Here is a 15,859-nt window from a genome sequence, read left to right on the forward strand (position 1 = left end):
AAGCCAAAGCCTTTATTACTTTTTAAAAGTCGTCTCTTACTTTTAGAACAACGCGTCCAAGTTGCTGCTTGCCATTATGGAGAGCCGTCATGACAGCGAAAATGCTGAGAGGATCCTGTACAACATGAGACCTAAAGAGCTTGTGAGGAACCTTCATAATGGCCTCCGCTCAAACATCTTGAAGGCAACTGCTCCCCACTCTGTCGTAAAAGTGAGATTCATTCGTTTGATAATGTCTTTCCAGGTGGAGGTGATCAAAAAAGCCTATCTGCAGGGAGAGGTGGAGTTTGAAGACACAAAGGAGGAGGAGGATAATGGGGAGGATGATGAAGAACATGATGCAGCATCTCCCAGAAATGTTGGACACAACATTTATATCTTGGCTCACCAGGTCTATTGGAGAACTCCGTAATTGTCACATTACATGTCCTCACCTTAACATTTTCTGCTCGTGTGTTCGTCATCCAGCTGGCCCGTCACAACAAGGAGCTGTCCATAATGTTGAAGCCTGGAGGAGGCAGTGGCGATGGAGACGAGGCTCTGGAGTTTTACGCCAACCACACAGCTCAGATTGAAGTAAAAAACGCATAACCAGCGGATTGACTCCTGGATGGTGATTGTCAACTCTGGTGTCTAGATTGTGCGCCACGACCGCACCATGGAAGAGATTGTATTCCCAGTGCCCAACATCTGTGAATTCTTGACCTCCGAATCCAAGCTCCGGGTATACTACACCACTGAGAGAGACGAGCAGGGCAGTAAAATCAACGACTTCTTCCTGCGAGCGGAGGACCTCTTCAGTGAGATGAATTGGCAGAAGAAGCTTAGAGGTATAAAGTTACCAGCAACAAACTAAAACATATGAATCATCAAGTTTTACTTATCAACACTGTATACCAAATCTAATTTATTTCTCAGCCACCTGCCTGAAGGCCTCAACTCTCCCACAAATGGGCTTGAAAAAGTGTTTCATTAAAATAAATATTATACTTAGAAAGCGCAATAATATGCCTTAGCCACAGTGAAATTACATGAAATTTTCTTTTTTTTTTCTATGCATTTATTTATTTATTTGTTTATTTTACACCCTAACCCTAAATTAATTTAAAACCTTTTTTTTTATTGAATTAATTTTTATTTAAATTTTATATTTTAAATTTTTTGCCATTATTTATGAGTGAGTCACGATGGGGGTTTGCACATACATGCTCAAGTTTCTGCAAAAGTAGCCTAGTCCAATTCAACTATTTCGATTCTTTACCCCCCTTCATTATTTCTACTGAAAGGGTTCACTAAATGTATGACGAGCGGAATCGCAATTCGATGGACTGGATGGATAGATGTGTCCACACAAGTCTGAACAGGCCTTATCGTCCCCATACGCATTTTGCACATTTCTACCGTCTAAAATTGAAACGGGGACTTTCCGAATTCTCTGCGCCGCAAAACAGTTGTGAATCACTCTTGTGATATTGCTTGCGCATCAACACAAACAAATACAAGCCTTCTCCCACGCAGTCGCATTTCGAATCCCCCTTCAAAACAGCATACCACGTACAAAGACGTGTTTTGTCTGTCACTCTCGCTCACAATGCGAGTTAAAATTACTTGCGTAGTAAGAGCAAATGCGCTTTTATGTACGAGATGGTGACAAGGTGCGATTCCTTCCGAGTTATGTATCACTCATTGTGGAGGGTGAAAGGCCATGGTCTGATAGATATCTAGAAACGGATTAAACGGAGACAATACAATAACTTTATTGACAATTGATTTCATTTAGTAGTATCCATTATAACGTAACTATTGTGTCTTTTCCAGCCCAGCCGGTGTTGTACTGGTGCTCCAGAAACATTTCAGTTTGGAGCAACGTTTCCTTCAACCTGGCTGTGCTCATGAACCTGCTCGTCTGCTTCTTCTACCCGCTGGAGGGGATACACGGAGGTCAGTCCAACCAAAGTGTAACCGCTGACCCTGCGTAATGTTAACTGATGTCATTTTGCATTCCTCGACGCTTTTGAATAAAAGAAAAAAAAAAAGGCGAGGTAGACCATGCCCGGTTAATTGACGTGGTAATGGAGATTTAGAGAAGCTTTTAATATTCACTTTTGGCCACAATCCGGGGTCAAACTGAGGTTGTGTCCTCAATAATGCAAAACAGGAAGGACAGCGGCTTAGCGGCGTGCTTTTTCTGCCACAACCTGCTCTCGCTATGAGGAGTGCCTGAATGTCAAACGATGACGGCAATTCAATGTTTTAACTCACCGTGAAGGGTTTTCTGAGAAAGAAAAAAAAAGATTTGGTGTCTGGAAAGGTAACACACAGAAAGAGTAAACAGATGAAGACTTCTGAGCGATTAATCCACTGATCTGCTTCCCCCCTAAAGTTCTGCTGACTTGTATCACCTGACCAGGAATTAAAGAGCGTGACCTGCCAATAACCCGCTCTTTGTTTGAGACTCACCCTTTTGCACTCAGGCAAACTTTCAGATCACTTCCCCGACGGCTTTGACTCACAAAAGACTCGTCGTCTTTGGAACCGATGAATGTCTGATTCTCTCTTTTGCTTGTTTTGATCTCGGTTCAAGAGACTACTTAGCATGAGTCATGTCTGACTGTGTTTCTCCTCCGCACCAAGCGTCACGTGAATTGACAATATACCTTTGGACGCTTTTAATGAGCAGCTTTTATGGTACTACGACCTTTGCTCTCCTGCTGCTCCTCACACATACACACACAGTGTCCTCCTTTCGAATGTCGTAAGAGCAACAAATGTAGGTCACTGTGTTCTGCCGCTATACATGTATATGCATAGAGTCCATCCATGAACTGCATAACACCCGTGCAAGCATTTCGTGCTTGCCACATTCTTCACTGACAGTTTGATTGAACGTTTGAACCCAAACAACCTTCCAGAAACGCACAAGTGAGCAACTGTAGTTCGAAATGGCGCGTGTAAAACGTCCTTCTTTTTGGGTCTATCGCATTTTTGCTGCTTTGTGATGCTCCCTCTTTTTTTCCTGATAAATCTTTCAGCCAAAGTATTTTTAGAGATGCCTGTTATGTAAGTGGCACCTGTCATATGATCTCCACATGGGTTGGGAGAGAGAGCGAGAACTAGAGGAGGGGAAGGCGGCCGAGAGAGGAAAGGAAGTTAAGGGGGAAATGTTTTTGACCATTCTGCATTTGAATTGTTTATTCTTATCAGGCATGCCCCTTTTTCCCCTCGTGACTATACAAATATTAATGAAGTCCCTGCAGGCTTGGCAAGGTAATTCACATAGGTATCAAATGAGGTGCGGCTTTGTTTTTTTTGTTTTTTTTTTAACTCTATGCAGTTTTTTTCTCTTCCATCTTAGTGACACGTCGCCACATAAACTCCTTGAGAGAGGTTCATGTGACGACGTGTCAGGTTTTCTCTCACTCAAGTCCAGCCCACACGCTCAAGAAAAAATGTATACTAAACTGTCCCGAAAAACTACTTCTACATGTTATGTAAGGGAATCTTGTCTGGTTCAGTCCCGCTAATAAAGGCCCCGGGTTTTCCCATTTAATATATTAAAGAGTCCAGTCGCACTAGTTTCAAGCTGCTTTGTCAGCCTTACGTTGTGATGACTCTGCACATTTAGGGAGTCAGCAGTTTCAGTGGGGATGTGTGTTGGCATGAATCCCATGCAGGTACGCTGGACACCCACTTGTCTGCTCTGCTGTGGATGGGCGTCTTGGCAACACTCATTATCGTGATCATCATGCCCCAACCGCTTGGCATCCGGGCTCTCGTCATCGTCACCATCCTCCGTCTCATCTTCTCAGTTGGTCTGGAGCCCACGCTGTTCCTGCTTGGGGCCTTCAATGTGAGTCTGTCTCTTACTAATTAGTTTGTGTGTTTATAAATAGGCGTTGCTTTATTTGCTATGTGAAATAGTTTAGTATTTATTTATATTTAAAAAGCACAGTCTTCCATGTTTGATTCTGCAATATTGCATTTGCATAAGACGCGAGGTGGGCGCGGTTTCAGGCAGTCGGCGGACACAGCATTTGAGAGCGGTGACAAGGGCTTGAGTTTGCACAATTTTAAAGACTCATTTTGTATACGTGACGATTTTCTTAACTTTTCAATTTCACGGGCTTGTTCTCTGTCGTGCGTCAAATTTAGAGCCCCCCCCCACACACACACACACACTTTAAAGGGGCTTTAAAGAATGCTTAGCAGTGTTTTTCTTCACTCGTAAACTTTCACAGCCATGTGAGTTCATCATGATGCTGTTGTAAAATTCTCATTAACTCTCATGACTACATGAAATAAAACTAGCATACATCTTATGATCAAATCTTTTGTAATCTAACCGAAGCTATCCATCTTCCAGGTGTGCAATAAAATCATCTTCCTGATGAGTTTCTTGGGAAACCGCGGCACCTTCAGTCGGGGCTATAAAGCCATGGTGATGGACTTTGAGTTCCTCTACCACTTCACCTACCTGCTCATCTGCAGTCTGGGGGTGTTTGTTCATGTCTTCTTCTACAGTTTGTTGGTGAGCAAAAGAAAGAAAGCCATGCCGATGCTTTGACGTTTGGGAAAATGAAGACATTGCAAAAGCATGATTTGAACCATCTGCGTAACAGCAGAATCCAATTCTGGACTTTTACCATCTGAGTACATCACAGTCCAAGCCAGATGTTTCTGTATTGGATGGCTTAATGCTATCATGCTGACTTTATATTTTTTAGAAGCCAGCGCTTTACAATGTCTGACGCAATATTGTTGCCAAAACTTCATGTCAGACAGATCGACACAAAATTGTTCCAAATGGTCATCTGAAGAACTTTTTTTTTTTCTTCTTTCTCATTTACATTTCTTCTGTTTTGTCCTTGTAGCTGTTTGATCTGGTGTACCGAGAAGAGACGTTGCTGAATGTCATCAAGAGCGTGACGCGCAACGGACGCTCCATCGTCTTGACCGCCGTGCTTGCACTCATCCTCGTCTACTTGTTCTCCATCGTCGGCTATATTTTCTTCAAAGATGACTTCATCCTGGAAGTGGATCGACTTCCCAATGCGACACTAAGTGAAGATAGTCTCCTCAAATTGCCGCAGCGGTTTGTTTCCAAGACTTCTGCTAACTCGTATTTGTTGTGTGCAGAAAACGGAGCCAGCATAGCCAGTGAGTTTCTGTCCAGCAGAATATGTCAAGGTGGAGTGAATGAAAACTGCACTGCTGGGAGTTTGCATGAAGGTAATGTGATTGAGAAGTTAGCCTTTTGAATTTGAAATTTGGATTTCTGGCCATTGGGTGGGCTGTCGTGTTTCAGGTGGAATACGGTCACAAGTAAGCAAAACCGTGTGATGTCGTAAAAGTGGAACAGACATGGTCTGTGTGTTTTATGGCACCATGTTCATTGATCCTTCTCGTGACTACATCTACATCACATAGCGGTTGACCCGAACCATTCACATTTGACCTCGGTGACTCTCATGTGACATTGACTTATTCATGCTTCAGTACGTAGGATTGGAATTTGGAGCTGCTTGGGAACAAAAATGAACTTAGCAATGTGTCGGAGGTGTGAATAAAATACAAATGAAACAAAAAAGTGCTTTTGGTCACGTATCATAATACACATTTAGAAGTAGCTAAAAAAAAAAAAAACAATTTTGAACGGCATTATGAAATAAAAGTAGTTGCTCAAAAAGAAACACGTCATTTCTGAGCTATCACCATTTGACCATGCGTTGAAATTCAACTTGTGACCTGTCAATGTTATCAGTTAAGATAAACGCTTTAAAATATATATATTTGCTTGAAAATGCTGACTCAACCAAAAAAAAATTTTTTTTGACTTTCTCCCCATCATGAACCAATATACTATAAATTTAAAACTAAAATATCAAGTCAACCAAGAAAACAACTCTCAAGATTTCAATATTACTTTAGAATGATTCATATGAATGAGCCGACATTTGTTGATATCATGTCAAATTAATTTCTTCACATTGTTCTGTGGCTCCTTTGTGTTCCCTCAGATGAGGACAGTGACGATTCACAAGACAGCGACATGGAGCGGACGTGTGACTCCCTCCTGATGTGTATTGTCACTGTTCTGAGTCACGGCTTGAGGAGCGGCGGGGGTGTAGGCGACGTTCTCCGCAAACCATCCAAAGAGGTACGCACAATTGAATTCAGATGGCTTCAATAACTTTCAGGCTCTTAAATATTCTCACTTTCTACCGCTGCAAGTATACAACCACATGAATTTCCGACTCTAAAGAAGATGCATGTACTACTCATAAAATACAAACTAGGCCATCAAGTGTTGACCCACACTTGCACAAGTTGCAACTACATATAACTCACCCATCATAGTAGATTAGATTATAATAGATTATTTTTTTGTCCCAAATTTGTGGGCAGCCAGTGTGTGTTTGATCCTGTACACATATTATTTCCGAACCTTTTGGCTAAATAACATGTTGGCATCATGTGGCTTTAAGAGATTACCTGGCTTTCCGCCATCTGTAGCATCTGGCTGGTTACATCTTGGCTCTTATGTTTCAACGTCCATAACAACCAAGGTCAACCTGGTTTTAAATTCATTCCCTCGAGTATGCTTGCATAAAGGTTTGACCTTTGGGTCACACACTAATAAGATACAGTCTTGATAAAAAATGTTATCGTGGTTGTAATTGTCCAAATAAGCCGCATAAACATCTCGTGGATGCTCCATCTAAATTTGTTTTTTGTCTTTTCATAGGAGCCACTTTTTGCAGCCAGGGTGATATACGACCTGTTGTTCTTCTTCATGGTCATCATCATCGTCCTAAACCTAATTTTCGGTGTCATCATCGACACCTTTGCCGACCTGAGGAGTGAAAAACAGAAGAAAGAAGAAGTCTTGAAGACCACCTGCTTTATTTGTGGTGAGCGCACGCAAACCAAGTTCTCCACTGCACGCGCTTCCAACACGCAAAGAGGAAGCGGAGCTCAATTGCGGCTTAGACATTTGTCACCTGAGTAATCAATCAGTGAACAGCTGCCGTCTAAAACAGCGTTTCTCAAAATGGGGTCCAAATTCCATTGGTGGTCCCCACCAGGTCCACAAGTAACTTACGAGTCCAAGTAATATTTTAGTCCTGGTAATTGTTCAGAAGACAACTGTTATTAATGATTAACACAATTTAAAAACACTGTGAAATATGTAGCGATTTTTTGTGACAAGGTAGCCCTTTTGAAAATTCTTTTTTTGCTATTCATCACTGATAAAGACGACACATATTCACGAAGCCTTTAGCAATACAGACTAAAGGCAAGAGAGATAAGCTGTCTCGCCCTTCTTGACCCATTTTTTTCTTAAATTGTTCAACTTGTGAGCCTGTTTTTCCGATTAAAATTCTGAATTGTTTCAAGGCTCCACTTGATACTGCTAGTTCAAATTGAGGCTGTGACAGGAAGCATGCTTGACAACATTCAAATGTGATTTAAACCAGAAAGCAGCTGTATGTAATGACACAAGCTGCATTCCAAATAACATTTTCTTTTGTCTACTCTGCTCAAATATACCATTTGTACTCAGTGACATGTATGAAAATGAAGCACTCAAGGGGTTTCTTGTGGCCGATCAATCAGTGGCTACAGACCTAAATACCTAATGAGGGATTGTGAGCAAGATCGATGTCTTATAAAACCAAGCGGGATGACTGAGAGGCACTTGAGCGTGCGGTGCTGGGCTTCATTCGTCTCCTGTTCCCGCGCGGTTCCTCTGGAAACCGTAGAGACGGCAGCTGCCCCTGTGGCCTGGCCTTATTTAACATGAGTGAGTCAGAGCCGATGGCTGCCTTGGTGACATAACACCGTTCTCATTCCATATGCTTACCATTCACCCCGGCTGCCTGACCCAACATGCACACACACGCACGCATATTATTGGGAGCGTTCAAATATTTTATACGTGTCAAATATATTCAAGCGATGGGAAAAAGACATGACCACGTTATTGGGGATTTTGTTGAAACATATGATATGAAAATCAAGTGAGAACGACCAAGTGAGTGGGAATGTGAGTGCGTACGCGTGTGAATGTGTGAGTGAGTCGGAATTATGGAGGTGCTAGAAGGAAGCCTTCATGAGTCAGCCTTCTCAAGAACTGATCCAAAAAAAAGAGAAAGGAGTTACATTTTTGTAGACAGATTTACTACAAACCACATCTCCCCCTCCTCCAAAATCAAACATACCAAAAGGTACATTTGGGAGTCAGCCAAAATCACATGATTTGGATTGCCGTGGTGCTCGGATCAAACCAGTTAGCTCGCAAGTTTGGTCAAAGGTCATAGGCGTTAACTTTTTTCTTATCTTATTAATAAAATGAGAGGTTTCCTTCACCATATTCTCTCAAATTAAGATCATCTGCATGTTTATTTATTTATTTATATTTATTTGTATGTATTATTTTATTTTATTTTATTTGGAGGAAAAGCACTGGAATCGATTCAGAAAATAATTTGACAAATTTCCTCTTTTAGACACTCCAAAGGTGTTTGATTGCTCATAACTCTTTTCCACACAAAACTCATCCAAGTGCAACTTGCTCATTTTGCAACAGAGAGAGGTAGAATTCTCCAAAGTACTTTGCTAAGATGATGAATACAGAGTGAATAAATGGCTCATGGCCAACTCTACTTCTTAGCCATTAGCCTTTTTATTTGTTTGTTTTTTTATTAACAGTTTTGTTTTTTAGTCTGTTACTCATGGAGATTTTTTTTTTCTTTAAATAAACACTGACAATATAGATTTTCCCCATAAAACACAATTAAATTGACCTAAGATGGTTTTGGGATGATAAAGGAAAAGGCTGTTCCCATCCACTAACCTTATGGCTCCCATCCACAGGGCTAGAGAGGGACAAATTTGACAACAAGACTGTGACGTTTGAGGAGCACATTAAGGAGGAGCATAACATGTGGCATTACCTCTTTTTCATCGTGTTGGTGAAAGTCAAAGATTCCACCGAGTACACGGGCCCCGAGAGCTACGTGGCTGAAATGATCAAGGTAAACAACTTCTACATCTCGTGTTGTCTGCCAAGGCTATCTCAATGCTTCTTGCTGGCATAGATTTAAATAAATGTTGCTTTCTTGTGTGACACCTGCACAAATAGGAGCACAATCTTGACTGGTTTCCGAGGATGCGTGCCATGTCTCTGGTGAGCAGCGACGCAGAGGGCGAGCAGAATGAAATCAGGAGTCTGCAGGAGAAGTTGGAGTCCACCATGAGGCTGGTGGCCAACCTGTCCGGACAACTGACTGAGCTCAAGGAGCAGGTATAAAACAATTCCTATTCATGCTGTCCATGACAATAAAATTAATACTTTGCCTCAAATAATAATTCCAAAACCACAAATGCCTTATGATAAAATACTTTTCAGCCATAGATGAACTCAGCAAGCTCTAAATATAACTGTGGGAAATCACTTGTGAAATGTACAACTATAAACGTGTAGACTAAACAATATCTGTGCCAAAAGAAGTCAAACAACCTCTCAGTGGACCTCAGCTCACTTTTACGTAGAGAACTATTTAAAAACAGCCATAGCTGATAAAGTGCTTGCACCTTTAGAAAGAAAAAAAAACAAAACGTGGAGAGGCCTGTTGACATATTTCAAATTATTTTTCCGTGCAGATGACAGAGCAAAGGAAGCAGAAGCAGAGAATCGGTCTTCTTGGGCACCCCCCTCACATGAACGTCAACCCCCAGCAACCCGCTTGAGGTCATTTTGCATTGCTCATTTGTTCAAATACCAAATTGTGCCAATTACCAGGTTGACCAAGTGCAAGGATGGTATGACTTGACCAAAGCACTCTCGCACATCAGTACAGTTACAAATGTGAAGCGAGCATTAGCGGAGTATATTACTCATTGTCCGCCGAGTCAGCGTGACTCCGTGAGTAGTGTCCATCAAGTGCCTCAAGACATGGAAAGACAACCATGTTTATTCAGGAGATGAAAACACTGATTTTTAGCTGCACTACCATAACCGCCTTTGGCATCGTACCACACTGAAAACATGCCAAAGTTCGTTCGATTGTTGCTAAGGGAGATTTCCTTTCATGTGTCCTTATGCCAGCAAACTCAGGTCATGTGGAGTTACAGGTTGGCTTCAATTTCACGCACAGCAATAAGAGAACGTCACAAAACGCAATGCCTGTATTGGGAAAACTCTCTTTGGGGGGTTTGGGATTTACTTTTATATTTATTATGGTGATATCTTTTAGATTTTTTTTTTTTTTTTTACAAAAGACGGTTATAAATGCTAAGTTTTGTGTTAAACAACTCCCCTCCAGAGCACTTTAATAAGACTTTGTGCTCTTAGAACATTCATGTCATGTGACTTCTTTACTGTGTATGACGCTTAATACAGGAACCAAGTTTCACCCCCCCCACCAAAAAAAAAAAATTGCAATGTTTGTTTTGATCTATTATATTGTGCACATAATTATTTCACATCCCCTCTAATTAATTTTCTTAACACTGATGTGTATTACATATTTTTGTTTGGACACTTTTTGATAGATCCACAAAAGAATGAATGATCTTATTTTTGGGGGGGGGGTACTCTGAGGAATTTTGCAGTGCTGCTTAACCAAAAACTTTTATAATAAGTGTTCTGTTTTTGTATTGTACATTATTTGGAGTTTATTTAAATAAAGCATGAAAAATCAGTGGTGGCTGATTGGAAAAACAGATTAAAAATAAAAGTTTGCAGGCGTAGGTGTGTCAAATTTAATTTGACATCACAGTGGAAAATGATTTCTTTCTTAAACTAATACCAGACAAAAAATAATGTAACCATGCCATGACTGAACCCTACATGTAAAGGTCACAGCACTGGATGCAACATTTCTTCAAGCCATTTGAGTTTTTAGTAAAGCTTAAATTCTGTAAGTCTTCAGCTGACACTCATTCTGAACTGTTAGTCTTCCGAAAGCTCTTTTGTGCGTGGCATCGCTGACGTCAATCAACGCCTCTTGTTTATATAGGACAGAACAGCTTTAACCAACACTTCCAATCTCATTACTTAGATTGGCCCTTGACTCTTAGAGGGGAGTCGTTATCAGTGAAATGGTTCACATAGAGTAGTCTTTTAACCCTGGACTGTGAATATTTGCATGGTTGTCCAAAAAAAACCCATGAAAAATATTTTTTTTTCCTTATTTATTTATTTATTTATTTAATTCAGCTAACGTAGACTGCGTTTGCCCATTATTGTAATGTTGATGACAAGCCGACGAGATTTTAGTACACATTTATGCAGAAATTTAGGTAGTTCCCAAAAGTTAACTATACTTTTATTGGTAATTGCATACATGTTTGCTTTTATATTTAATTTCTATATCATTATTTCATGCAACGCTTGTGCAACCGATTGTGCACGTTTATTTTATTTTTCAGGGTCTTGCAGCAGTGCATAGTGGCTGTGCTAAAACGTGACAGCAATTTAGTCTCACTCTTATGACCGACCTTTTCTTGTGTGTGCACATGCAGGATCATGATGGTCACCTGTTATTTATTTGAGAGAGGGGGGTGTTGGGCACGGATGAATGATGTCCTGATGCCTGAAGGCAGGTGCCGCCGTGTGCTGAATGTGCTCAGCCGGTTCAGCAAGCTCTGTGTGCACCATGAGGAGACCAACGTGACAGGCTGCACGCACCGCCTCACAACAACACAAACGCATTGGTCCACGCACGGGTGCACGTGTCTGCACGGGAGTTGAAAGAGCTTCCATTGGAGAATGAGGATAAAATGACCTCATGATGATGCGTTTATGGAGAAAGAGGAATTGGGAGTTTAAAGAGTATTAGTTTCGTCAACCTTTTGTTATAAAAAAAAAAAAGTGAGAACTTATATGTGTATATGTGGCTAAAGTTTGCACGCATTTGTATCCAAATCGATCACAAAAGGTGGACAAGCGAGCTCGCCAGATCCTTGCACGTTTCATACGTCGTGGTTCACCCTGCCTTGTTTCCATACACTTCAGCATGGTGGTACACGGGATCGGCTTAGCTCCGCCTACTCCCCCGACGTCATCCTTCTCCGCCCACTCAGGCGCCTTGTCCGGGGCGATTGGGCGGAGTTTGCGCCGAGAAGACAGCGCCGTTTGACACGTGAGCCTCATGTGACAGAGCTGGGTCAGGCTGAGCGGACAAGCGGACAGAGTTTATTTCTCTCGTGGATCCCTCTGACACAACTCCTTCTTGCTCCCCACACGGCGTGCAAGACCCGCCGAGACAGCTCAACGCTTAGGGGGGACAAAAATATCATCGGCGTTGAATGACATAATTGACAGGATTTTTTTGAGAGGGAGAAAAACTTACTGCGTAACTTTTTTGTTTCCATTTCAAATTGGCTGCAGCGCATTTGTAAGTGGAAAAAAAAAGTCACGAAAATGGAGCGAATCCCAAGCGCGCAACCACCTCCTCTGGCCAAGGCTGATCTAGCAGACATGCACGGGTGAGTTTACTAAAAAAAAAAAAAAAAATGAACTGCCATGTAACTTGAATGCAAATTTTGACAAATATATATTTTTTTTCCTGCAGCATGGATTTCCCTATGTACGCGTATAAACCCAGGCGAGGAATGAAAAGAGGAGAGGACAGCAAGGTATTTTGTTTAATTATTATCATTATTAGAAAACAATAGTACCACAAGAATGATATAGTGTTACTTTTAAGGGCGTGGGAGAAACCGGTCTGGCAGCAGTCGTGTACTGTCGTGCAATAAAAGCTTGACCTAATTCATACTATGACATAACTGCTCATGAATCTTAGGGTGGTGCGAGGGGGGGGACTGAACAAGCCGCTTACTTTGTGACGTTTTCTCCTAGGAGACCTACAAACTGCCTCATAGACTCATTGAGAAGAAAAGACGTGATCGGATAAACGAATGCATTGCTCAGCTGAAAGATTTGTTACCGGAGCATCTAAAACTTACGGTAAGTTTCAATTTCTCTGCTTGTTAGTCATCATAGCTTGTCAAGCCAATGGATTCATTCTGTTAATACGCCATCTAGTGGGCCGGCATTGTCATTACATGGCTGTGCAGCGTGTCTGCATAGATTAGGCACAACGGAGAATAGGCCTTTTATTTCAACGCCACATGATTTCATGGAGATTTAGCTCCCCCCATCCTTGCAAGAATGTGTTGACAATATTGGCGTATGATGGTGTCTCTGCAGACTTTGGGCCATTTGGAGAAGGCCGTAGTTTTGGAGCTCACACTCAAGCATGTGAAGACGCTCAGCACGCTTTTGGAGCAGCAGCAGCAGAAGATCCTTGCCCTGCAGGGTGGCATGCATATCGGTAAGTAAACTGCATTTGTCTTCATCATTATCCACATAACAGTATTTTAAGAGCAACCGATAAACGAATTTAAAGAATAATAAATTACTGACAATGTAATGAAGCCAAATCTTAATTTTAAGTTGCTAGTAAATTTGCAGAAATGTTTAGTAATGTTTGCATTGGTGAGTAAAACGTGTGAAAAGCTCCAGCAGTGGCGTAGGTGTCCAACCTATGGCCTGTGGGCCCTTTGTGGCCCACATCTTACACAACGTTTGACACAGCCAGCATCAGTGATTTATTTTATTCTCAAATGGGCATTTTTAACGTTTTTGGAAAACAGTCTATAAAACAACAAATTAAAACCATCTTTTGGCGATGATTATTCAAATCAACCACACTTTTAAAACTCTTTAGAGTGCCACCTCATTTTCCTATCACAGGATGCACACACAATTAGGTGACACTTACCAGTCAGGTGAATCGATTCTGTGGTGCTTGGGTAATATTTAGGGAATACGTAACATTGTACAGTTTGAACATTTAATCCAGGTTTTTTTTTTTTTTTTTTTGCTGCACGGCAGAGTAGTGGTACCAGTGGTACCAAACTTCACTCACTGTTTGAAATGTGCATCAGCATGTCTAACAAACATGGCTTCTTGCTGTGTTTATAGAGCAACCTATTGTCAGCCAAGAAAAGTCAGAGGAGATGTTCCGCTCCGGTTTCCACATGTGCGCCAAGGAGATTCTTCAATATCTGGCCGGTCGTGAGAGCGACGGCGACTTTGCGCCCTCGCACGTCATCAATCACCTTCACAAGTTAGCCGCTGACGTGCTCCAAAGTCCAAGGCGATCGCGCTCACCCCTCAGCCCTCCACCTGAGGAAACGCCCACATACAGCCAACACCAAATCCACAAGGAGGCACCTGCCAGTTTACCGGCTAAGCCCAGCGAGGGCTACGGGAGGGTGCCGGTCATCCAGCGTGCGCACGCTCCTCCCAGCGGCGAGCAGAGCGGCAGTGACACTGATACAGACAGCGGCTACGGAGGGGAGCTGGAGAAGAACGAGTGCGGCGCCCCGCAGAGGCATCCTGATTACTACAGCCAGGAGAGCAAGTTGATGAAGCGGAGCGCTGCCGAGAGGCGGGGCCCCGACGTCAAGCGGGAAGACGACGAGCCGAGGCACAAACGAGCCCGGGCGGAGTCGTCCGAGGATGAGATGCTGTCGGGCGGCGAATCGTCAGCCTCGTCCTCCTCCAGCGGTTACGGCAGCTACATGAGCGTGTCCCCCAACCATCCGGCCCCGCCGCATCCCCTCTGCATGCCCTTCTACCTCATCCCCCCTTCTGCCGCCACCTACCTGCCTATGCTGGAGAAGTGCTGGTACCCGGGCGCCATGCCCATGCTGTACCCCGGCATGGGCGGCTCCGCCACGGCCGTCCCCAGCGAGAGACCACCACAGATGGTCATGTCTCCAAGGGGAGGTTCTCCAGCTCCAGCCATGTCTCAGACCCCCATGGACTCCCCGGCTCTCCTCCAGGCACTAAAGCAGGTCCCCCCCCTCAACCTGGAAACCAAAGACTGAGAAAACATGGCCGCTGAGTTGATACATTAGGAGGGAGAACATGACTGAGCCGTCCATCAAGTCATTTCGCTACTTTGTTTCTCATCCTGGAATTCATGTCGCAAACAAGAAGAAAAGAGGGCTGGCGAAATCGTCCACGTGCGGACGATGAAATTGGTTGAATGTCAAGTGCAAATGGACCCGCCCGATACACACATACGCACGCACACACTTGGTTGAATGTAAAGAAAGACGTTTCAGATGCTGCTGTACGCTGACAACACTGGCGCATTTCACTCGGAGCTTTTGTGGTAGAGACATGCCTTTTTCTTTTTTTTCTTTTTGTACGCAAAAACCGTGGCACCAAATGTTAAGATTTCACCCAAAGTTTGTCGCCTATCGTCCGTCACCACCACCGCCGCCATCATTACCGCTTACTACCGTGATGACCGTGCTGAATGCAAAAGTCATTCATTCACACTCGCTGTGGATTTTCATGTAATTATTGTGGATAGACTTCTTGTACATTTCTATTTTTGATACATGTTCGCGCACTCTTGTCGTCGGAAGGAGTGCAAGTGTGGCGTACTCAAAGAGTGTGTACATATTGTAGCGCAGTGCTGGACCTTGTCTGCATACTCGACATCTGTTTCTGCTCAAGTCAAACCTGGCGTTTGTTCTTGCTGTTGCCTTTTTACTTGTGAAAAGCTGAGAAGTCTCAGATGTTTATGCTCCGTAACGCATATGAATCCCAGAACGTGGCGGTGAGGGGAAGAAGAAGTGAATGTAAACGTTTTACCAGATGACTAGTTTTCTAATAGAGAGAGGTACTTGAGATTTTATATTTTGGGACCTACGTGAAAGACGATTGCTGTTTGTACATATTTTGTCTATAAATGTTGATATACATAAGTGTATTAATAAAGTATTTTTTTTTTCCTGTGGAAAATGACTCCGACTCAATGTTGTAAGA

General features: G+C 42.7%; 2 protein-coding genes and 1 long non-coding RNA gene across 14 annotated transcripts in view; 2 read left to right on the top strand and 1 right to left on the bottom strand.

The window, feature by feature from the left end:
- LOC125977844 (inositol 1,4,5-trisphosphate-gated calcium channel ITPR1) overlaps positions 1-12,308 on the top strand; it is a 41,812-nt gene extending 29,504 nt beyond the window's left edge. For 11 of the 12 annotated variants that reach the window (XM_049734824.2, XM_049734833.2, XM_049734829.2 and 8 more), the window contains 14 exons: positions 47-142; positions 245-391; positions 469-576; positions 638-830; positions 1,819-1,941; positions 3,675-3,850; positions 4,364-4,528; positions 4,872-5,061; positions 5,137-5,229; positions 6,018-6,157; positions 6,746-6,911; positions 8,878-9,038; positions 9,146-9,307; positions 9,667-10,706. In XM_049734824.2, the coding sequence (XP_049590781.1) occupies positions 47-142; positions 245-391; positions 469-576; positions 638-830; positions 1,819-1,941; positions 3,675-3,850; positions 4,364-4,528; positions 4,872-5,061; positions 5,137-5,229; positions 6,018-6,157; positions 6,746-6,911; positions 8,878-9,038; positions 9,146-9,307; positions 9,667-9,753 (2,007 nt within the window). In that variant the 3' untranslated portion in view covers positions 9,754-10,706. Of the gene's footprint in view, positions 1-46; positions 143-244; positions 392-468; positions 577-637; positions 831-1,818; positions 1,942-3,674; positions 3,851-4,363; positions 4,529-4,871; positions 5,062-5,136; positions 5,230-6,017; positions 6,158-6,745; positions 6,912-8,877; positions 9,039-9,145; positions 9,308-9,666; positions 10,707-11,529 lie in introns of those variants that run through there. The other variant, XM_049734823.2, reaches the window with a different exon arrangement.
- On the bottom strand, positions 1,733-2,491 carry LOC137840723 (uncharacterized). The gene is made up of 2 exons (XR_011087660.1): positions 2,263-2,491; positions 1,733-1,971 (listed from the first exon to the last, which is right to left on the bottom strand). It is a non-coding gene; the product is annotated as an uncharacterized lncRNA (long non-coding RNA).
- Positions 12,167-15,835, top strand: LOC125977848 (class E basic helix-loop-helix protein 40). The gene is made up of 5 exons (XM_049734843.2): positions 12,167-12,495; positions 12,582-12,645; positions 12,869-12,976; positions 13,220-13,343; positions 13,997-15,835. Exons 1-5 carry the CDS (start codon positions 12,431-12,433, stop codon positions 14,905-14,907), a joined length of 1,272 nt encoding a protein of 423 aa, XP_049590800.1. The 5' UTR covers positions 12,167-12,430; the 3' UTR covers positions 14,908-15,835.
- Positions 15,836-15,859: the final 24 nt, after the last annotated feature.

Source organism: Syngnathus scovelli, chromosome 11 (genome assembly GCF_024217435.2).
Source record: "Syngnathus scovelli strain Florida chromosome 11, RoL_Ssco_1.2, whole genome shotgun sequence".
Classification (NCBI taxonomy): Eukaryota; Metazoa; Chordata; class Actinopteri; order Syngnathiformes; family Syngnathidae; genus Syngnathus; species Syngnathus scovelli.